We start from the raw sequence: 23,395 nt of genomic DNA, 5'->3' as shown, positions 1-23,395 counted from the left end.
GAATTACTTGTCCCTCCCGTGGCGTACGAAATTAGCTGATCCAGCTTTTCTCCAATAAGCGGCAGCAGTGGTAAGGGAGAGAAGTAAAAGATTTATTGGAAGCCGAATCCGCACGCCAGTCCATGAGCCACAACGACCTCCTGATGGCTACTGCATTAGAGGATGCAAGCGCAGAGCAATGAGCCGCGCCAAGGGAGGCGCTTACCAGATAGTCGCCGGCCAAGGAAATTTGATTGGCTAGCTATGCTACCTCCGAGGGAAGATGGCTCTTCTGTACAGTCTTATACAAGGAATCTGCCCAGAAAGCCACGGCTTTGGCTACCCAGGTTGCTGCAAAGGAGGGCAAAAGCGCAGAGCCTGATGCCTCAAAACCGAACAGGCCAGGCTATCTATCAGGCAATCTGAGATCTTTAATCGAAGATCCGTCCGATACAGACAGAAAAGTCCTGGAGGTTATACGCGATATGGGAGGATCCACTGGAGGGGATTCTGTCCACTGTTTGCAGTGGTCAGATGAGAAGGGATATCTGGTTTCAAGTTATTTCTGACCTGCTAAACGTTTGTCAGGTCTCTCCCTATGTCGCGTAACTATGTTCTGGAATTCGGGGTGGTTGGCAAACACCCTATGAGGACGTTTGGTCCTTTTGAAGGCCACTGCGTTTTCCACCTGGGAAGTAGTGGGCTCTTAGTCAACCTGTAGTGACTGGCTGACTGCTTCAATGAGGCCATCTACTATAGCCTGATAACCTGGTGACTCAAGGTCAAGGGGCCCATCAGGCTCTGAATCTGAGCCGTGTTCGGTATAAATCCCTGGAGAGGAAGAGCGCCAAGCTGAGCTAACGGACGCCGAGGCACCAGAGGGCCTGGGGGACGAGCTATGAACGAGTTTTCTAGATGCCTGTTTGCGTTTTGATTTCGAGCAGCCCCTGCAGGCAGATGGTTCTACCAATACAGGAGAAGTCTCAGACATGTGGATTAGAAGTCCTGCTCCTGGAGGGATCCTGAAGGGATTCAATCGACTTAAGCCCCCGTTACACACTGCGATATCGCTAGCAATATCGCTGTAAAGTCACCGATTTTGTGACGTTACAGCGATATTGCTAGCGATATCGCTGCATGTGATATTTACCTCCGACCGGCTCCCCCGCTGGTTATCGCTGATCGCGCGAGAAGCTGCTGGACCATTCCTCGTCGTCCACTTCCTGCGGCGCTTCCTGCTGTGAAGACGAGCGACGCGTGGAGCCGGGCGGGAGGACGCAGGATCGCCTCGTCTGACAGGTAAGTAGCGACCCCCATCCCCAGCGATGTCGCTGGTGAGATCTGCCCGAGTGGCAGCTCACTAGCGACCACCTAGCGATGCATCAGCGATCCTGACCGCGTCATATCGCTGGTCGGGATCGCTGGTGCATTGCTAGGTGTAACGGTACCCTTAGTTAGAGAAGCCACAGATTGCGACAGTGACGAAATCCACTCTGGGGGGGCTAGGCAGCATGGGATTGGATGTGGTGGGTGGCTCCTGAGCGCACTGAGGGTCACAGGCATCACAAAGCGGAGTAGTATGTTTTAGGTAACACAGCCTGACAGAAGGTGCATGAAGCAAAAATCACTGTTTTGCCAGCCTTTTTGGAGGTTTTAGATTGGGACATGCTGGACCTCTGTTTACTCCCAATATACTGTGGGGGGGGTCAGCAGAGCACCTGAGTGGTAAAAGGAGGGAGCCTGAGGGTAGTATGGCAGAGCACTTACCCAGGTCCTGTGTCCCAGAGACGGCTTTTGTTCAGCGGTGCAGCGACGAGGAATCACTCCTGAAGTGCAAGGAAGCAAACACAGGGTCCTGTGTGCCTGCGTTTGTCCCCAAATGGCTGCCGAGATTAGGAAAGCTCTTCTCGTAGTGTGCGAGAGGCGCGAGACAGGTGGGTGCACCTTCGGCTTGACGCGGGGAAGTGGGGTGGGATTACTATGATGCGGCCTAGCGAAGACCGAAGCCGGGGCCTAAATTAGCGGAGCACGGCCGGGAATAGCCGTCAGGAGCGTGATGTGCTAGGGAGCCTTCCTTCCTCCAAACGTTCGTCACCGAAAGTCAGGGGGGGGGGGGGGGGAATAGTCAGGGTGACACGCGAAAATGAGCAGGGATACAGGTTTGCAGCCTAGCAAGGGCCGCAGCTGGGGACTAAATTAGCGAAGCCCGGCCGGTAACAGCGGGCGAGTGCACGACGCACCAGGAGCCCCCCGATCCTCAGAAAAACTCACCGCAGGATAAGGATCATGGAGGCAAGACGCAGAGCTGCCGCTCTGCACACAGGTCAGGGCTGCAACATGGACGGTGCAGGGACCCTCAAACCATCCTGCCCTTGAGGGGGAGGTGGAGAGGGACCATCCAGCTCCCTGCAGCACCGCTGGTTCCATCAGTGGTGGTGCAGTGGGAGCAGCACAGACGCCACAGGAGGGTCTCTGTGTTTCCTAAGGGTTCACTCCCCTAGGATTACAAAGGGCTATGTCCGGCTGTAGCCTAGCTCAGAGGGGGGAACATGGAGGTGACATTCCATGTTACCTTCTGTTACTGGTGCGGGGAGATTGGCGCCCTGAAGGGAGCCTAGTATGGCTCAGGCTGGTATCCCACGTCGCAGGTGAGGGTACAGGGAGGCGACACTCCCCGTGTTCGCCTGTTGGTTGGGGTGATTGGCCCCTTGAAAGGGTCCGTCGCCCCAGTCATCGTCTGAAAAAAGGTAAAAAATAAAAAGCAAAAAAAAAAAAACGTTAAAAAATATGATCTGAATAGCAGACCTCGTGTGCCTCCTACGGACACCAAGTATGAACTGGTTCTATCCGGAGCCAGTGGGTGGTGTATACTGCAGAGGAGAAGCTAACTTTTTGCATTCACTTAGTGGCAGCCTCCTAGTGGCAGCATACACACACGGTCCTGTGTCCCCCAATGTGGCGAAGGAGAAAATAAAAACATAAATAAAAGTAAAATAATTGAGACATCAGTAGGTTAAATGTTTTGAATATCCATATTGAATCAGGAACCCCATATAACGCTCCATACAGTTCACGATGGGCCCCACAAGATGCTCCATACAAAAAATATGCTTCATATAATGCTGCACAAAGGTTAGTAATGGCCCCATAAGATGCCTCATATTAAAATATGCCCCATATAATGCTGCATAAAAGGTTAATGATGGCCCCATAAGATGCTCCATATGCTGCTCCATAAAGGTTGATGGCCCCATAAGATGCTCCATAGAATATATCCCATATGCTGCTCCATAAAGGTTGATAGCCCCATAAGATGCCCCATATAACGCTGCATAAAGGTTGATGGCCCCATAAGATGCTCCATAGATATATATGCCCCATATGCTGCTGCGATTAAAAAAAATCCAGGTGTCGGTGTCCTGAGCAGGCGGGGACACCGGCACGCTATGGGGCCAGGTGCCAGTGTCACCGCTGACTCACGACCCCGACACCTGCGATATTCAACTGCCCCCATTCCATCGCCGAACGCTGCTCTGTCTTCCAGGTCGCTACAGTCACTGTTCAGGCAGAGGCGCGCACTAACCACGTCCATCTCACCCTTTGACCTGAACGTCACAACCAGAGGACGCGGAAGACAGAGCGGCGTGCGGTTGGTGGAAAAGGGACAGGTGAATATCGCATGGCTCCCCCGTCCTCCCCATCACACTCACCCCCCCTCCTGGCACGGTCTCTGCACTTCCCTGTTTCTCGATAGTCTCCGGGGCCGGCAGCTCCTTCCACTCTTCAGCGGTCACGTGGTACCGCTCATTAAAGTAATGAATATGCGCTCCACACCTATGGCAGTGAAGTGGAGTGCATATTCATTACTTTAATGAGCGGTACCACGTGACCACTGAACACAGGAAGAGCTGCGGTGCTGGAGACCATCTGAGAAGCAGGGAAGTACAGAGACCACGCCAGGAGGGGGTATGATCTGACAGCAGCAGGCTCCTGCGCTCCCCCCTCCCTCGCCTACCCCTTGGGACAATGATTCGAATATAAGCAGAGAGGGGCACTTCCAGCCTAAAAAAAAAAGGGCTGAAAATCTCGGCTTATACTCGAGTATATACAGTAATGTAGCTGCGTAATGAACATATTGATACCAACTTTACCGCAAAAAAATTATTTTAGCCCCAGATTTAACATTTTCACAGAGGAAGTGGGTAAAAATGGCACCAGAATGTGTCCCACAATTTCTGCTGAAAATGGAAATACACCATATGTGGCTATACAATACTGCTTAGCCATACGGAGAGTCTCGATAGGGATAGAACACCATTTGCCTCCTGGAGCGCAGATTTTCCTACAATAGTTTGCAGACTCCATATACAGAGCCCCCTAAGTGCTAGAGAAAAGAATCCCCCTAGGGGCCCCATTTTGGGTATTATACCCCTGCCAAATGCGAATGCTGGGGGGGCGTGGCTATGCAGCGGCGGAGTGAGGACACGCTTGGCAAGAGCTCCAGCCATCCTGAAGACATCCGACCAGCAGATCCTTACCTCTGCGGCACATTTGCTAATCTTCGGACCCCTCTGGACTCTGGGGTGCTCCTGGACCCCCGCGGGTGAGCGAGGCTGGTTTCCTGGGTGCCTGCGGCTGTGAAGACCAGGGCGGCAGGTGGGACCTGCACGGGGCGGCGGCCATCTTGGAGGCACGCACTCTGCCGGTGAGACGCAGCGCCGGGTTCCCTCACTGCAGCGCTGACGGAGAGTGAGCAGACACCCTGAATACTTGTGAGGGACAAGCGGTGTGCCCTGAAAGATTGGGCCCCGCGTCCCCCTATCGCTATATCACCTGACCTGCCAGCGCCATTACTGTAGGGACTTGGATCCCTCTCTGACTGCTGTCCCTGTGGGGTGCTGAGGGTCTCTCCCCGGCCTGTAAGGGCCCTTGTTTGCTGCTCGGAGCTTGACATTGCCTCCCTGTGTGACTCTGCAGGTCTGTGCTGCTCCTGGGACCCTGCAGCCACCATCTGATAATTTTACTCCGTCTAACCTTGATTCAGGGGACTCCAGAGTGCACTGTCTCTGAGATCCGGCTGTGCCCTATTGCTATTGAAACGAGTCGTTCCAAGGGGTCTGGGACGGCTGAAAAGCTGAAGGAATATGCCAGAATAGACCATGCTGAAGGCTCAAGATCTCTTAAAAATAATCCCTCACAGGCTCAGCGTAAGAACTGCCCCTCTGAGGGTGGGGAGGAGAGTGAGCTAGAGGAATTAACCCTTAAGCAGGCGTCTGAACAACTTATGCAGGCCATCTCCTTAACCAGGACGTCTGTGTCTGGGAAGATAGAGGACATGCACACCGAGGTGGGACGCCTCAGACAAGATATGCAAGCCATGAAGGGCCGCATTACGGAGGTGGAGACACAGGTATCCCAGGTAGAAGACACCATCACACCCATGGAAGCCAAACTAACGAAAGTGGCAAGCTCTATGAACGCGTGGAGGCAAAAAGCAGATGACCTGGAAAATAGAATGCGTCGGAATAATATCCGAATTATTGGTCTGCCGGAGCGCTCGGAAGGACAACACTCAGAGCAATTCCTAGAAGATTGGCTTAAAACCACTTTGGGAGACGAATTCTCCCCAATCTTTGCAGTGGAAAGAGCTCACAGGGTCCTTACTTGGCCACTTCCTCCTGGAGCCCCACCTAGATCTTTTCTGGCGCGTCTCCTCAACTGCAGGGATAGAGACGTGGCAATGCGTCTGGCGCAGCAAAAGAGTCCTATCAAGTTCAATAATGCCACGATCTCGATTTTCCCAGACTTCTCTATGGAACTCCAGAAACAATGGGCGCAGTTTACGGAGGTCAAGAGACATCTACGAGAGAGGAATGTTATGTCGTCGATGATTTACCCGGCCCGGCTCCAAGTGGTCCACGAGGGTTCTACTTTGCTTTTTACAGATCCAGCGGAGGCGGCGGAGTGGCTACGGTCTCAAAAGGGTCTGCTGCAAAGGAATCCTAACGTATCCATTGCTAGTTGGTATTTTTATATTAATCGGCTGTTACCAATACCGGACACTGGGCTCAGTGATGGTATCCCCTTGTTTGCTTCGTGATGGGAGTACAGGACTCTGCTCCCGCGTTGTTTGTGGTTTATTCACTTTGGGTTTTTTTCCGTAGTGGTTTTTTGTATTTTTTTAGGTATTAATCGCAGTTGACAACAATTTCAGTCTGTAGGTGATGTCTCTAAATTTTGCCCGGGTAATATTATGCACCATATTCAGCGGAGTAAAACATGGTGTTTGAGTTCATATGTATGACATAGAATGTGAGGGGTATAAAAACTCCTCGAAAAAAAAGATCACGGTTTTCTCACAGGTCAGACATTATCGCCCTCACATTGTGGCCTTGGTGGTGCGTACAGAAGCCTTGGGTACAATGGTCTGTCCATACATTCCACACCAGCTACGCGAGATGGGTCTCACTGTTGGTACATAAAGACGTCAGATGGGAAGCTAGGGCGACTCGGAGGGACCCAGTGGGTTGTTTTAATTTTTGTCCATGCATTGATAAACACCAGGAAATATGTGGTCTTATGTATTTATAATCCCCCCCCAACCCCGACTCATACCCATTCTGCAGATGGCAATGAGTTTTGCCCTTAATTACCCAGACGCTGATGTTATTTGTATGGGAGACTTTAACATGGTCGTGAACAACTGCCTTGATAAATTGAGGTTGGATGATGGAGTGACTGGGGGGGGGGTCCTCTCCACCGACTACAACCCCGTTGTCATTATTTAAGGGGGGTGGCAGGTGGTTGGATTTGTGGAGAGTGCGTCACCCTGAGTTAAGGGAATATACTTGTCACTCATCCACTAAACGCTCTCTATAATAATAATAATCTTTATTTATATAGCGCCAACATATTCCGCAGCGCATTACAGTTTAACAGTTTCAAAACACAAGTCATAAGTAACAACGCTAACAATACAATAATTAAAGCAAAATAAGACGAAATAAGACGACCCTGCTCGTGAGAGCTTACAATCTACAATGAGGTGAGGGAGATGCAGAGTACAGGTGTGTATTTACAATGGTGTATTTACAATGAAGGTCCAGCCATCTTGCGGGAGTGAAGGATGGATGGAGATAGTGAATGGGCTACACACGCACACTTACACAGAGAATGACTTTGATTAGTGAATGTGATAGGCCGCTCTGAACAGGTGTGTTTTGAGGGAGCGCCTAAAACTATGCAAATTGTGGATAGTCCTGATTTCTTGGGGTAGAGCATTCCAGAGGATAGGAGCAGCACGGGAGAAGTCTTGGAGTCGGGAGTGGGAGGTACGGATTAGTGCAGAGGTTAGTCGAAAGTCGTTTGAAGAGCGCAGCGATCGGCTAGGCCGATAGACAGAAATGAGAGAAGAGATGTAAGGGGGTGCCGCACTGTGGAGAGCTTTGTGGGTGAGAACAAGTACTTTGAATTGGATCCTATAATGAATGGGCAGCCAATGTAAGGACTGGCGAAGAGCGGACGCGTCCGAGTACCGATTACCCAGATGGACGATCCTGGCCGCTGCATTAAGTATGGACTGGAGAGGGGATAGTCGAGTGACGGGGAGGCCAATTAATAGAGCGTTGCAGTAATCCAGGCGAGAGTGGATCAATGCAACAGTGAGGGTTTTTGTTGCTTCCATAGTGAGAAAAGGGCGGATTCTAGAGATGTTCTTTAGGTGTAAGCGGCAAGAGCGGGCAAGGGATTGTATATGGGATGTGAAGGAGAGATTGGTGTCAAACATAACACCCAGACAGCGCACCTACTGCCGGGGTGTTATTGTGGTACCACCCACGGAGAGGGAAATGTCAGATTTAGGGAGGTTAGTAGATGGCGGGAGCAGAAGTAGTTCAGTTTTGGAGAGGTTGAGTTTCAGATAGAGAGCGGACATGATATTGGAGACTGCGGACAGACAGTCACTGGCGTTCTGTAGTACAGCGGGGGTAAGGTTGGGGGAAGACGTGTATAGTTGTGTGTCATCAGCATAAAGATGGTACTGAAAGCCAAATCTGCTGATGGTCTGTCCAATTGGGGCCGTGTAGAGAGAAAAAAGAAGGGGGCCAAGGACTGAGCCCTGAGGTACCCCGACAGCAAGAGGAAGAGGAGATGACGTGGAGCCAGAGAACAAAACACTGAAGGAGCGGTCAGAGAGATAGGAAGAGAACCAGGAGAGTGCAGTGTCCTTAATGCCTAGTGACTGGAGCCTAGAGAGTAGGAGATGGTGGTCAACAGTATCGAAAGCTGCAGATAGGTCAAGAAGAATGAGCAGAGAGTGGTCACCGTTACGTTTTGCTGTCAGAAGGTCATTGGTCACTTTGATGAGTGCAGTTTCAGTCGAATGTAGGGGGCGGAAGCCGGACTGTGAAGGGTCTAGAAGGGAGTGAATGGAGAGGTATCTCTATCACGCAAAGACTATATATTTGGTTCCAGCGGTCTGGCAATGTGGGTGGCTGATATAGAGCATCGAAGTAGGGGGATTTCAGACCATAGTCCGGTCATCCTTAAACTCAAATATGGGCACGTGAACAATGGGATAGCTTGGAAGTTAAATCCCTTCTGGTTAAAGTTGATGGGACCTCCTGACAGAACGATTGATCAGTTGCATTGCTTCATCGCGTCCCACCCGGAACCTCAAGATATTAATTTATTTTGGGATGCCCTTAAGGCATACCTGAGGGGCTGTTTATCCTCCACGATCTTATATTAAGCGGGTAACCTCAAGAAAGGATGATGCGGTGGAGCAACGACTGAAAGACTCAGCGGCTACATATATATCTAACCAAACCAGTGGGAACAGGACTGAGTGGTTGGCTGCCCAGAGGTTATATACTCAGCATGTGGACACAATCTAAGCGTAAACTATTTTTTAACAGTCAATCTTATTTCGAATTGGGGAACCAGACGGGCAAATTCTTGGCCTATCAGGTGCGCCAACATAGCACCTCTAACATAATATTACAGATTCGTAGGGTGGATGGTATATTGGTGTCTTCGAATGAGGAGATTCTTGGCTGTTTTCAGGACTACTACAGGTCACTATATGAATCTAAAAGTGACTGACACTTTGGGGTGTTTAGACTATTTGTCAGATGTATCATTCCCCACATTAGATCCTAGGCAGCGAGCCCATATGGACGCTGTGTTCAACGCAGAGGAGATAGAAAATGCTATGACAGACATGGCTTCTGGGAAGGCCCATGGACCTGATGGGTTCCCTATTGAATTATATAGGAAATACTGGGATATATTGACGCCACTTTTGGTGAAGGTATTTCAGGGAATTTGGGAAGGGAATTCTATGCCTGAGTCCTTTTATGCTTCGGAAGGAGGGGGAATGACCCTTTGGAATGTGGATCCTATCGCCCCATTTTGTTAGTAAATGTGGACTATAAAATTTTCACCAAGATCCTAGCTACTAGACTGAATACAATTACATTGAACCTTATACATCCTGATCAAACGGGCTTTATGCCTGGTAAAAGTACTTCCATTAACATCAGAAGAGTCCAGTCAATATAGCTCCTTAGTGCCAGACAACAAATGGGCATTGGCATCGTTAGATGCTGCCAAGGCTTTTGACTCTCTTTAACGGCCTTTACTCTCCGCATATTTGCAAAGGTATGGCTTTGGCAATAAATTTATAACATGGATCAAAATATTATATATGAAACCTAAGGTCCGTATTATAGTAAATAACTCTATATCTGAGTCTTTCTCACTACATAGGGGAACCCGTCAGGGTTGCCCTCATTCCCAGACCCTCTTCGCACTTGCAATACGGTATAAGGTCCTCCCCTAACATCCAAGGTATAGATATAGCAGGTCTGGTGGATACCATAGGCCTATATGCCGATGACATGGTGATATTCTTGAATGATGCGGAAGTAACTTTGCCACAGGTGATATCCCTTATAGATAGATTCAGTAAATATTCAGGTTTACATATAAATTGGGGAAAGTCTGCCCTGTTACCCCTTTCACATGCCCCGATGCCCCAGCTGGAGGCTCTCTCCTCACTGTCTATTGTATCTAGTTTTAAATATTTGGGCATCCACATATCAAACAATAGTACGCTTGATCTACAACTTAATGTTCACCCACTGCTGGAACTAGTTAAAGTTAAATTTGCATCCTGGAGTAGGCTCCCATTATCTGTGGCTGGACACATTAACCTGATTAAAACGATATTACTCCCTAAATTTAGCTACTCTCTTCAGCACAGTGCGGTAGCGGTGCACAGGTCCTTTTTTGTAAATCTCAATTCCCTGGTCACGTCCTTTTTATGGGGGAAAACTAGGTCCAAACTTAAATTGTCCACTTTACAAAGACCAAAGAAGGGAGGTGGGGCGGCGTTGACAGATTTTTTCCTATACTACTTAGCTGGACAGGCTAAAGCTTTAAGTAAATGGATGCCGGGTAATTGCCTCCCCAATTCTGAAAATCACCTGCTTCATGCCGCACAAGCAGATTGCCCATTAGGTTTCCTTGAGTTGGAGAAAACTAATGTCCCATGTCTGCAACCCCTGCTCCGGCTGGCACGATTAATATGGAGACAAATTAAGAACGTAATTGGGTTTAAAGTTTTTATAGCCGAAATGCCCCTGTGGAATAATAACTATTTTCCGGGATTGCCGAATCACCCGTCCACCGTTTTTTGGATTCAGTGTGGCATCTCTTCAATGGGAGACTTGTATGACCAAGGGATCTTAAAGTCTTTTGAACAATTACAGGTCACATGATATTCCGAGATCTCAATTTTTTCGCTATGTGCAGCGGAGATCGGCTCTTCAATCACGAGGGGTAGGGGTGTGGGCCGTACTATTTCATCTTTACCTCTGATAGGAATCCTTAATTCGCAGGGTCCCCAGGGTCTCATTCTCTTTGTATACATACATGCTGTAAGTATGGGCAGAATCGGCCATAAGCTCTATTAAGAGGAAGTGGGAACGACTCATCCCTAATATGCAAAGTGAGGAGTGGGAGGAGATTCTGGAATCTCCGATCGGAGTATCACCATCTATTAATAACAGAATGATACAATTATATATAATAAATCAATCATATCTGACTCCAATGCGACTTTTTAGGATGGGTCGGCTTCAATCATCAGAATGTTTGCGATGTCACTTGCCAGATGCAGATTTTATTCATATGGTGTGGCAACGTCCCACTATCCTACGTTACTGGAAAGAGGTGACTACACTACTGACATCCCTGGTACAGACCCCTGTCCCTCTAGAGCCATTGGTCTGCTTGTTTGGGGTATGGGAGGAGGAGATCTGGGATCACTATACTGGGGTCTTCCTGCACGAAACACTGTTTATGGCACGGAAGGTGCTGGCATTGCGGTGGATGTGGGGGGGGGAATCAAGTCCTTCCTTTAGATCTTGGATCGAGTTGGTAAATTCGATTGTTCCATATGAGCGCACGTTATACCAAAATAGAGGATGCCCAGGTAAATTTGAAAAGATTTGGGAGAGGTGGAATTCCTCTTATCTTACTTTGCAAGGCTGCGACATCACATGCGACATCACATGCGACATAAGACGATATGGGAGACAAAGCAGCGGAAATAGTAGATACTAGTTGATGTAGTGGTAGTTGTAGTTTAGGAATTTTAGTTAGACTATTTCTGAATGATACGACAAGGCTTGTGAAATTGGATTGATATACATGCTGGAAAATGTACAGCCAATTATCCTTTATGTATGTTTGGAAAGTTATGTACATATTACCTTGTTTATAAGAGTGTGCAATTTCTTTGCATTGAATTTTACAATGGACGGAAACATGTGTGCTATGTAGTATAATGCTTGATATCATAAGCCAATATGTATGTTGTACATTCTTTGTGTCCGGAGGTTCAATAAAAGAATTTAAAAAAAAAAAAAAAAAAAAAACAAATGCGAATGCTGAAGGTGGTTTTTATGCACACTGGGGCTCAGAAGCGAGTGGTCATTTGGAAGCGCAAAATTTGCTGAATTTCTTTTGGCTTTTCCAGAGCCTTTGTGCTACCAGTAATGTGGAAGCCTCCTATACTTCTGTTAAAAGATGACGGACCTGAATGAAGACTTGCTTTTTTTTGTGGACTGAGTTGAAGCTTTTAATGGGAACATTTTTCATAACGTTTGTGATCACATTTATCCAGCGCTCTACGCTGAACACACACTTTGGGGTTTCCATCTAAATCTCTGAGCTATGTGACAGGTGAAACCCCTGAGGGATCCATTCACTATGAGACAGCAGAGTTACTCTCCGTCTGGCTTCTGTTCAGCTTCGTCCTTCCTTTCAGAGGTGCACAAAACTATGGAGGACTGCGTTTTTATGCACGTCGAAAAAGAAACACCGCCAGATGACAGGGCCTCCATCTGCCTCATTATAGGTAATCTTTCACCAGTGGTTCTGTCTGAATCACGTATTTCAGAGGTTTACATGGAAACCCCGATGCAAGCGCTCAGTGTAGAGCGCAGGATAAATGTGCGCAGAGCCTTACTGCGATCTTTGGGAAGCAGAATGAACAAATCCACAGCAAGTTAAGAATTGGTTTTATTTATTTTTTACACCGTTCCTCGTGCGATATAAGGCATATAGGTGACATTATTCATTGGGTAAACGTGATTACAGCGATACCAGATTTATATCTTCATGTTTAGCTTCTGTTACACACTAAGACTAGTTTCACACTAACGTTTTTTTGTGCTGCGTTTTTGCGTAGTGCAAACGCATACAAAAACCGCATCGTGCATTTTGTATGCGTTTGCTGCTTTTTTGTGCATGTGTTTTAACCATTTTTTAGCCATTTTTACTCTTAAAACGCATGCGTTTTTAAACGCAGACGTGCGCATGTCCATGCGCACATCTGCGTTCCCATAGACTGTAATTTGTTTTTTTGCGCATTCCGTGTGCATACTTTTTTTGAGACCGGTCGGACGGACCAAAAATGCAACAGGTAGCGTCCGGCGCGCTTGAAAGCACCCTACAAAAAACGCATGCGCACGTAAAACGCGTACGAACGCGTGCAAACACTAGACCATGTGCACCCATGTTAAAGATAGGGGAAAAGGAGGCATGTGTATGCACAAAAACGCCACGCAAAAAAACGCTTGTGTGAAACCAGCCTTAAAGACGCTTTTTTTTTTTTTTTGCAAGAAGTTTTTGCATTGCCATATCTTGAAAGCTATTATTTTTCCATATTTCCGCCCACAGTCATGTGAAGTCTTGTTTTTTGCGGGACGAGCTGACGTTTTTATTGGTACCGTTTTCAGAGACATAACATTTTTTGATTGCTTTCTATTCCGATTTTTGTGGAGGCAATATAAACAAAAACCAGCAATTCAGGATTTTTTTTTCTCCGTTCTGCATGTGGTAAAATCGATAAGGCAGTTCTATTCTTCGGGTCAGTGCGATTACAGTGATGCCACTTTTTTTTATGTTTTGGCGCTTTTACACAAACTTTTACAGAAAAAAATTATTTTTGAATAGATTTATTCTGAGAGTTATAATTTATTTTTCCATTGCTGGAGCTGTATGGCGGCTTGTTTTTTGCGGGAACAGATGGCGCTTTCAGTGATACTATTTTTATTACCATTCGTCTTTTTAGTCGCGTTTTATCCCACTTTTTCCAAGCGGTATGATAAAGAATAATTTGCTACTTTGTGGGGGTTTTTTACGGCGGTCACTGAAGGGGGTAACTAGTGTGACACTTTTATTGTTCCGGATTGCTCAGGACACGGCAATACCAATCATGTACACTTTTCTTTTTTCTACATAAAAATGTGCATTTATTTGTGGATTTTTTTTTATTATTTTGTAATTTTTTTTACGAAATTTTTAAAAAAAGGTTGCTTTTTTTTTACCTAATCCCTTTAAGGGACTTTCACTTTTTTTACTTTGATTGCAGGTATAATGAATTAAAATGCACTAGCATTGCAGTGCATTATACCTATACTCAAGGCTTCTGACACCATGCTGTGAGCATGGTCTCAGACTTTCCCGTAGCTTGACAACCCAGGGTCATCACTGCAACGATCGTCCCCGCGATGACGTCACGGGGACGCTAATCTGAAGACAGAGGGAGCTCTCATCCCTCTACCTCCCTCCTGAACGCTGCGATCACGGTTGATTGCAGCAATTAGTGGGTTAACAACCAGGGGCGGTGCGGACACGGCTCCTGGCTGTTAGTGCAGAAGTTCAGCAACTGGCAAAGCTGAGCTGCTGTACTGATCAGGCAGGTGGTGCTGATATTTCAGCATCTCCTGCACGGTCATGCTGTGGATTGGTCAGTCAGATTGAATGTACGATCACAGCGATCTGGGTGAGGGGACCGATGGCATGGATCCCCGCACCTCTTCGCGTGCCTCTTAACGGTCTCTGACAGCTGTCGGCACGGAACGGTCACTACGTGCTTACACGCAGTAACAGTTCAAATGCATGACGGGCATAGTCCGGGGTTAAATAAGACAATACCGCAAAATAAATGAAAATAGACTTATTAAATCAATTATTTAGTACAAATTTTTTTATGAAAATCTTTATTGAACTGAAATGAACTCACTTAGGCTGGTTTCACACTTGCGTTTTTTTGCGCTGAGTTTTTGCGTACACATGCGGGTTTTTTTCCCTGTACTTAACATGGGTGCGCATAGTCATGCGTTTGTACCCACACGTGTTTTTTTGTAGTGTGCGCCCGGGCGCACAAAATGCATCCTGTTGCATTTTTTGTGCCTCCGACCTGTCTAAAAAAAAAAAAAAAAAAAACCGCATGCGCACACAATGTGCATGAAATTGACCCAAAACCCATTAAAGTCTATGGGAGCGCTGACGTGCGCATGGTCGTGCGCACGTCAGCGCAAAAAAAGCAAGATTTTTTTTTTTTGCAAAAACCATGCGCAAAAAACAAGACAACGCATTAAAACCACATGATGCGCTTTTATGCGCGTTTGCACTGCGCACGCAGCTTTAAAAAAAGCAAGTGTGAAAGTAGCCTAACTCATTAAAATTTATTTTTTTTCTTTCCCCTGTGAGGCTCCTTTTGGTACATTTACACTTGTAACATCTATAATGTCTCTCTGAAGTATCCAAAAGTAATCTTCCATCATTGTAATGCTCCATTTTTCCTGGCATCTTCTTTCCATCTCTTTAATGTCCTGGTGGAATTGTTCACCTTGCTTCTTCACTCACAGCTCCCAAGTTTTCAGAAAAGTAGTCAAGGTGGGAAAAGAGGAAAAGCACTTTCAAACTCATCAGGCAACCTTAATCTTGAAATGCTTTCAGCACGCATCCGATGATCTTTTCGTAGTCGGGATCTTTTAATGGCATAGAAATTTCTCTACGACCTTTTTAAATGCAATCCACCCTTCTTTTTGAGGATCTGTCATAGTATTAAACTCTGAGGACATTTTTTTTTTCATCGAACATGAGCAACCTTGGCTGCAAACTCTTCTTGGTCCAGTGATTTTGTTAGTATACCCAGCTTTTTGCCCGAGCAGCATGCTCAAGACCTTCAAATCTTCATATTTAAGTTTACGAAGAACAATTCCAAGTTCTCGTAGTTTTCCTTCAAGTGTACAGAATGACCTACAGGGATGGAAGCATAAAGACTGCAGTTGTGGAGTAAAACTGCTTTGAGATGTCTTTTTGAAGAATATATAAAAAGTTGTCATTGTGCTGAATCATTTCGGATATTGAATTAACCCATCAAACCTTCGAGATCAATGCAATAAACCAATTTGTCTTCCTGGGCAAAGTAAGTAAACTCCTTTTCACGATGTCTGAACCATGAAAGACACTCCTGGTACCATTAAATTCCTGCTTTTGAGCCCTGATCCGAGCAACTCAGCAAAATCTTTGGGAAGATTCAAGACTCTTACTAAATCCTTCATCTCCTCCTGGGGAAAAAAATGTTGGTCTTGTATCATCAGTCAGAACTTGATTCGTCATCTGGTTCAGTCATGATTCCACTTTCATCGGAGCTAGGTAACTCTTCCAAGCTAGCAGGGGCCTTGGTTACTGGTATATCTGTGCCATAGGGGATGGGAGGAATTGTTGAGTGAAGATTGGGGTATGAAATGCAATTTGGAATTACACCCTTTCACATTGCATGAACAAAAGTAACAGTTGTCACTTTGGTTCTTTTGCTCTCGCCATACTATTGAGATCCCATAACTGAAAGCTTTTTTCTTACCCTTGAATCAATTTCGGAGGTCCTCAACACACCGTTTATGAGGCGCCCAAACTATCTTGATCTCCAAGTTTTAGTCCCAAGTATACTTTTTTCACAAAGTCTGCAATATTCAGCTGTTGATTCAACACTGTATATTCAGCAAAAATGAAACAAACGCTCAGGCAAATTAATACACGTTCGCAAAGTCATAACGCTATTTTGGGATGATGAATGAAATTCCAATGCAAGTTTCTGGTGAACATAAGGACCTTTCATTATGTCACTAACAACTTGACTGCCAACAGCTAATCACGCAGTTCCTATTGATGTTAAGGGGGAAAGAAAATAAGCTGCCGGCCGATGATTCACACTAGAGTTTGCAGAAGAACCTATAGGTTTGTGGCAAGTCCTGACGTTTAGGATATTTTTAAAAAAAAATTTCTTTATCAAATCATCAAAATACATGAAAATTATAACAGCTCACAGTTTTGCCAGTATGGTTATCTTCATAGGTGGCGGTTTTGCAGAGTTTTAGTCTGTAGCCAAAATCTCTCTTGGCTGTAAAAAATGTTGCACATAAAATGCAGCCATTTTCTGCGTTTTTTTGCTGTGTTTTTCAGACATTACATGTGATTCGCCTAAAGTGCATGTAAACAAAATTTGTTTTCATCACTAAAAAACACTGGAAAAATGCAGTACAAATGTAATGTTGCATTTTTTGCACTCACTGCTTTCTACGACTGAAAAAAACACTTAAAAAAAAAAAAAGGATGAAAGAATCGATATGCTGCAGATTTTCAAAAATGCTGCAATGCTCAAACTAAAAACCTAAGTTAGAAACAAAATGAAGATATACACTGACTTAAAAAAAAAAAAACATCCTACCAGAGCCAAGATGTACCCAATGGGGACTGTTAACTAGTATTAAAACCTTATGTGTCAAAAATTACCTAAAAGTGAATAAGGGCAGAGCAGGACCATGGCTGTTTACCAAGTATTCCATGTTATTTATATGAACTATTGCTATTTTAACTTATTTCTAGGAGGGTATACCATATGTTCATTTTGTTTCTATCTTAGCTTGCCTCCGTTTAATGGCCAGTGTGAACATACACCTACACATTGCATGAATACCAGCATACTCCAGTTCATTTCATTCGGTTTTGCTTTAGGTTCTTGCACACAAGATTTTAATCCCAGAGGATAGGAACGTCCCGATTACATACACCTGAGAGCTGGTGGGATGGCAGTTACTTTTTTACTTTTTTTTTTTTTTTTTTTTTTAATCACAATCAGTGATTACCAATTTTTAATCAGTGATTACCAAGTATCTATGTTATTTATATGCACTACTGCTTTTTACTTATTTACAGCAGGGTATGTATATGTTCATTTTACTTCTATCTTAGGTTTTGTCTGTTTAATGGCCAGTGTGAACATATTCCTACACGTCGCGTGTATACGAACTAAGGGTATGTGCACACGCTGCGGATTATTCTGCGGATTTGGCCGCGCGGATTTTGTAAAATCCGCAGGTAAATCTGCAGGTCAAAAGACCTGCGGTTTTACCTGCAGATTAGCCTGCGGTTTATCATCTCTACAATGGAGATAGTAAACCGCAGCGGAATCCGCACAAAGAATTGACATGCCAATTCTTTCTGCGGTTTAGAAACCGCAGCAAATCTGCGCGGAAAAAAACGCACCGTCTGCATTGCGGTTTTTTTATATCCATGGGATATTATGGTACTGAACACCGCAGCAGAAACTGCTGCGGATCCGCAGTGGCCAAAACCGCTGCGGATCCGCAGCAGAATCCGCAGCGTGTGTACACACCCTTATATGCAGTTCATCTCTTTTAGTTTTACTGCTCAAATTCAATCAAAAAACAGCTGCATGTGCTGTAAAAACGCAGCGTCAATTCTGCAGAAAAAATGCAGCAAAATTATGCTTCAAAATACATCACATCTGAACATAGCTTAAGTGAACATTAGTATTTGGTGAAGTTTTTGATGTGCAGAAAATCTGCATTATCTTCGGTAATTTAGGTTACTTGTGTTTTTCCATTGCATTTTTTTTTTTTTTACATGAATGTTTAATCGCGTTGTTAACTTTGCATTTTTTGTCTCTTTGATGTGTAGTGTTGTAAATGGAAATACTTTATTTATAGGTCTTCCCGGTACTTGACAATACTTTACTGATACAGGCATGTTTGGATTACATACATTTTAATTGTGTTCCCTCAGCAGAAAAGCGTTAAAATAAGCATGTGAATTTTTTTTTATCTGCATATTATACGCATCTAATGCGATTCTATGGGGTAAAGCTGCACACACAAAAAAACCCTCACAAGAGAAATTGATATGTTGTGGATTTTAAAGACGACCCTCAGATCAGAGTAAAAAAAAAATGAATATATATATGAGATTTCTATAAATCCCAACCATTTTACTACATCAGTGAGATGCTGAGTTCTTTCCACAGTGAAAATGTGTCTAAGGCTGGGGTCACACTTACGAGTGTGATGCAAGTAACTCACATCAATACCCGTAGTGTGCGGCTGCATGTATTTCAGTGCCGGGTATTGATGCGAGTTTCTCGCATTGTACTCGCAAGTCTGACCCCGGCCTAAAACTCCTTGTGGGAACAACCTAAGAGATCGCTCGCACCACCATATACATCGGGTGAGCACCATCTAATTATTACTGGATAGCACTCAGACCAATGTTATTCAATGAAGCAGTGCTGATGCACGATTTGGCGCACAAGTGGTAACTATATGGTATGCTCTACTAAATGCTTTTTCATTAAGCACTCACCCAAGTTTGGTGGGCTTCCATAATTTATTGGCGACTCTGGAGGCCTTCCACTGTGTAAAGCTGCAAGAGCTGAGCCTTTCCACACCACATTTTTGCAGCCTAAGGATGAACAGGTAGTAAATTATTTCAAGAATCATACATTTAATTCCATTGAAAATGAAGGACGTATGGTGTTCTCGTACTTCTGTTTGTTCGCAGCAGAGACTGGCGGCCAGCTCCTAATAGTGTTAGGACTCCGGGAACACTCTGAGGAATCTCTTTCTCTAGGAGTGGTCCTACTCTTTGACATACTTGCAGTAAATGGTCAGGTGCTAAGTGCCTGTAATATTTCACCTAGAGAAAATGGAAACAAAAAAAAAAAGGAAAAAAAAAAACACAATTTTGTTTAGAAACATCATTGCAGCTTCAGACATTCTTCCATCTCCAAATAGAATAAGGCCCTAACTAACTGTAGAACTATTTTTCTGTATATTCTGTTTAGGGGAATCTGTCAGCAGGCTTTTCCCACCTGATCTGAGAGCAGTATAATGTTCTGAGCGTCTCCGCAAGGTAAACAGACATGCTGCAGTCTAAAAAGATGCGCCGCATGTCCGGTTTAGCGGGTGTGTCACCCGCGTTTTCGGACGCATAGTGGAGATGGGATTTCATAAAATCCCCTTCACTGTGCTGTAACATCTGGCCGCTGCAGATTAAACGCTGCGGTTGTACGCAGCGTTCAATCCGCAGCAAACACTGAATGTTTCCGCTATGTGGAAACATACATCAGTGACTTTATAAAAACTAGGGTATCAGCAGATCATTAGAGGACTAGTAAACATACTGACATGCAGTCCAACCATGCCCCCATCACTGATTGGCAGCTATATACAATGCAGTGGTGTGGGCGGGGTTATACAAAACTCAGCATTTAGCGCTAAAGTAAATAAAACTGATTTTATCAAAACACTAATCAACTCAGTGACACATGCTGCTCTGACAGTACAGGCCTTCTTTTTAAAGAGATTGCCCACTACTAGAACAATCCCTTCTTAAACTAAATGCTGCCCCGACAAAATAAAACCTATACTCTTTTTCCCATCCCAGCGCCGTTCCCACAGTGTCGGCACTCGCTCTGCCCGGGGCTGTGATGCAGTGTTGTAACATGTGACACCGACACCCAATAAGTGCTGGCGTCACTGTCTCCTCCTTCGGACAAACTGACCATGAAGAGGAAGCCAGGGCAGTCCATTATGTTCAGTTTGTCCAAAGGTAGAGAGAGTGAAGCCAGCACTGATTGGGTGCCAGGCATCATGTGTCATTCCACCGCATCACAGCCCCGGGACTGCGAGTGCCAATACCGCTGGAGCAGAGTCGGCACAGGAGGAGAGTATAGGCTTTATTATTTTATTGAGTAATAACATTTCGTTTAAAAATGGGTTGTCGTAGTAGTGGACAACCCCTTTAAGGCCAGGATTACACACGCGAGGAATACGGCCGAGTCTCACATGTTAATACCCGGCACTGCCGCTCACATTCGGATCGAAGTGTGCGGCCGCATAGCAATACATGCAGCCACACGCTCCGCTCCCGAGTGCCGGCGGCAGTGCCAGGTATTAAACATGGGAGATTTGGCCGTGTTTCTCACATTTGTGATCCCGGCCTAACAGAGGTTCTCCTCTCGATTACCAAATGAGCAGAGCAACAGATATAAATGTCCTCAGCTGTGACATTTATATGTATAGCACATAACCACTGAGGTCAGCAACTGGCTGAGGGGGTTTACAAACAATTTTTCAGAGAAAAACCATGCTTTTAATAAGTCAGGGGACAAGATGCACAGGTGACTAGTTGTACAGTTGGGTACCAGGTGGTTTCTACTCGACTGAAGACAGTGACTGGCAAGCCTCTGCTTGCGTGTACATAGAGGCAGAGCTTTGCCAGTCGCTGTCAGCAGGAAAGAAGCCAGCGGGAACCCACCTGTACAACTTAGTCACCCGTGCGGCTCGGTGCCATGCAGTTATTAAAAGTAGGTTGTTCTCTGAAACACTGCAGCTATTCAAAGACAAACATACATCGCTGTGATCTGACAGCCAGTGGCTGACACATGCTACCATGGTTTGGGCAGCATATATCAGCTGACAGGTTCCTTTAACGATCATATACTTTCAGCAACTAAAGTCAGAAGTATAGTATGTCAGGCGCATTCATATGTGAGATTTATTTTTATCTGCAATGTTAGCAAATGATCTATATCAAAGTTATGACTTGAAGTTGAATGATTCCTTAAAGGGAGCCTGTCAGCAGGATTACGCATAGTAACCTACAGACAGTGTGAGGTCGGTGCCGTTATACTGATTAAAATGATACCTTGGTTGATGAAATCAGTCTCGTGGTTGTTTCTTAATCTTTATTTTCAGTTTTGTGTTAATGAGATTCTCGTGCCCTAAGACGGGGCGGGAGTATGTGCGCTCTGATTAGATATTCATAATGCAGACTGCTGACAAGGTCACTGATCCCCACTGACCTGCTCCCTAGTTTGCATAATGAATACCATCACATCTATACTTATAAAATTGAATTTATGTGTGTATCACCAACCAATCACTAAGCATCTTTCATTTCACCAGAGCTGTTTAAAAGAAGCTGAACTGTGATTGGTTGCTATGAGCAACAGTTTTCCCACTCCATGACAACACCTCCGCAGACACTGACCGGGTGGGAGAAATCTAGCATCCCCAGCAACATAAGCTTCCAGCCATTGTCTGCCCCCTAGAAAGGAGCAGAGAGCACATGACAGAAATGAATCACCCCCTCCAGTGCCTATATACACATCCTCTCTCTTAAAGGGATCTCCGGTATGGAAGTTAGGGTAAATCCCTCAGCGCTCTGATTCTGACCCCAGGCTTTGTAGCACTTGATGGTTTTTGCCACTGCACTTGGGGACACTTTCAAAGTTTTCCCAATTTTTTGGACTGACTGACGTTCATTTCTTAAAGTAATCATAACTTAGAATTTGTATTATGGCAAGAAAAAAAGCAGTAACAGTCTATTCAGCTGTGTATCCACCAGACATACATACATACATACATACATATATATATATTGGAACGCGCAGGGTTAAAATTTCGCCTCACAACATAGCTTAGGACGCTCTCGGGGTCCAGACGTGTGACTGTGCAAAATTTCGTTGCTGCAGCTGCGACGGTGCGGATGCCTATCCCGGACACACAGACTTTGAGCATTATATATTAGATTTTATATGTTATATAACATATAAAGTTTTGCCCAGAGCTTTACTCACCCTGCCTGGGTCCATAGCAGAGACTGCACCGCTGCTCAGTGCTCACGTCGACAGCGCTGCAGTCAAGCAGCGAGCTCAGCAGCTCATGCTGTCAACTCAGGCCAAGCTGCTGCACTCACGGATCGGCTGCAGTGCGGCTGACATGACCTCAGTGCTGTACAGAACCAGACACAAGGCACAGTGGCAGAGACTCATGGTGGTGACTAAAGCAGTGTTTGTTTGTTTTTTAAACAAACTGCAGATGGGAACAGGGGTTTTCCAAAAACGGAAAACACTTAACAGATCTTTTATTATGAGAAATGCAATTATTTCATGTCAGAAGTGGTGACAGGTTCTGACCACAGGAGCGCATGCTTCTCTAAAGAGCTCTATGGAGATAGGGAGACAACTGAACCTGAGATGTATGCCTAAAACAAGTAGTTCATCAATAAAATTTCAATGCTATTAGATACTAAACTACATCTATTAAAATCAAAATGTCACTTATAAAGTACAGTGTATTCTTTTGTGCAGTGTTAATGAGGAATGCTACAAACATTTTGGAAGGTTCACTCCTATATCTATAGCTTATAGCAGAGCTGGGCAAATTGTGACCCAGAACATCCATAGTGGTGCCCTGCACCCTGTGACCGCTGCTCACTAGGGTGACCAGATCTCATATGGGGGGGGAAAAAAAATGTCAGAATCTTCGTTCATAATCGCGGTGAAATCGCGCGGAAAAAAACGTGCGATTTCTGGGAAGGAGTCCGGTTTTTAGTGTGGAATAAAACGCTACGTGGGCACATAGCCTTACGCTTGCTTTGGGCAGAGCGGTCGGCACAGCGTCAAAACGATGCATTCGGAGGCATCTGCATACATTCACATTGCTTGCGTACCCAATGTTAAAGATGGGGTACGCAGGACACATGCCGATGTAGGCGGAGCTGAATGGAAGAGGTGTGGCAGTGGGCGGGGCTTAACGGAGGAACTACGCCGCCCTCCGCAGCTATACCCTACGCAAGTGTGAAACCAGCCTTAGACCAGGCAAAAAGGACGCTATTCAGAGAGGCAGTATTGAGACCAAAGGAAATCCAGAAGGAGCTGCACAGTTTCCAAGTAGAGACTGGAATTTCCTGT

The 23,395-nt window shown here is 45.4% G+C and overlaps 1 protein-coding gene across 2 annotated transcripts in view; it reads right to left on the bottom strand.

The window, feature by feature from the left end:
* PHIP (PHIP subunit of CUL4-Ring ligase complex) overlaps nt 1-23,395 on the bottom strand; it is a 412,470-nt gene that overhangs the window by 339,301 nt on the left and 49,774 nt on the right. For both annotated transcript variants that reach the window (XM_073589700.1, XM_073589702.1), the window contains exons 5-6: nt 19,182-19,332; nt 19,000-19,098 (exon numbers count right to left, since the gene is read on the bottom strand). In XM_073589700.1, coding sequence (XP_073445801.1) covers nt 19,000-19,098; nt 19,182-19,332 — 250 coding nt within the window. The remainder of the gene's footprint in view (nt 1-18,999; nt 19,099-19,181; nt 19,333-23,395) is intronic.

This window comes from Dendrobates tinctorius, unplaced genomic scaffold (assembly GCF_039654945.1).
Source record: "Dendrobates tinctorius isolate UK_male_01 unplaced genomic scaffold, ASM3965494v1 ptg000111l, whole genome shotgun sequence".
In the NCBI taxonomy this organism is placed as follows: Eukaryota; Metazoa; Chordata; class Amphibia; order Anura; family Dendrobatidae; genus Dendrobates; species Dendrobates tinctorius.
Note: the sequence above shows the minus strand (reverse complement) of the source record. Positions and strands in the feature narration are given on the sequence as shown.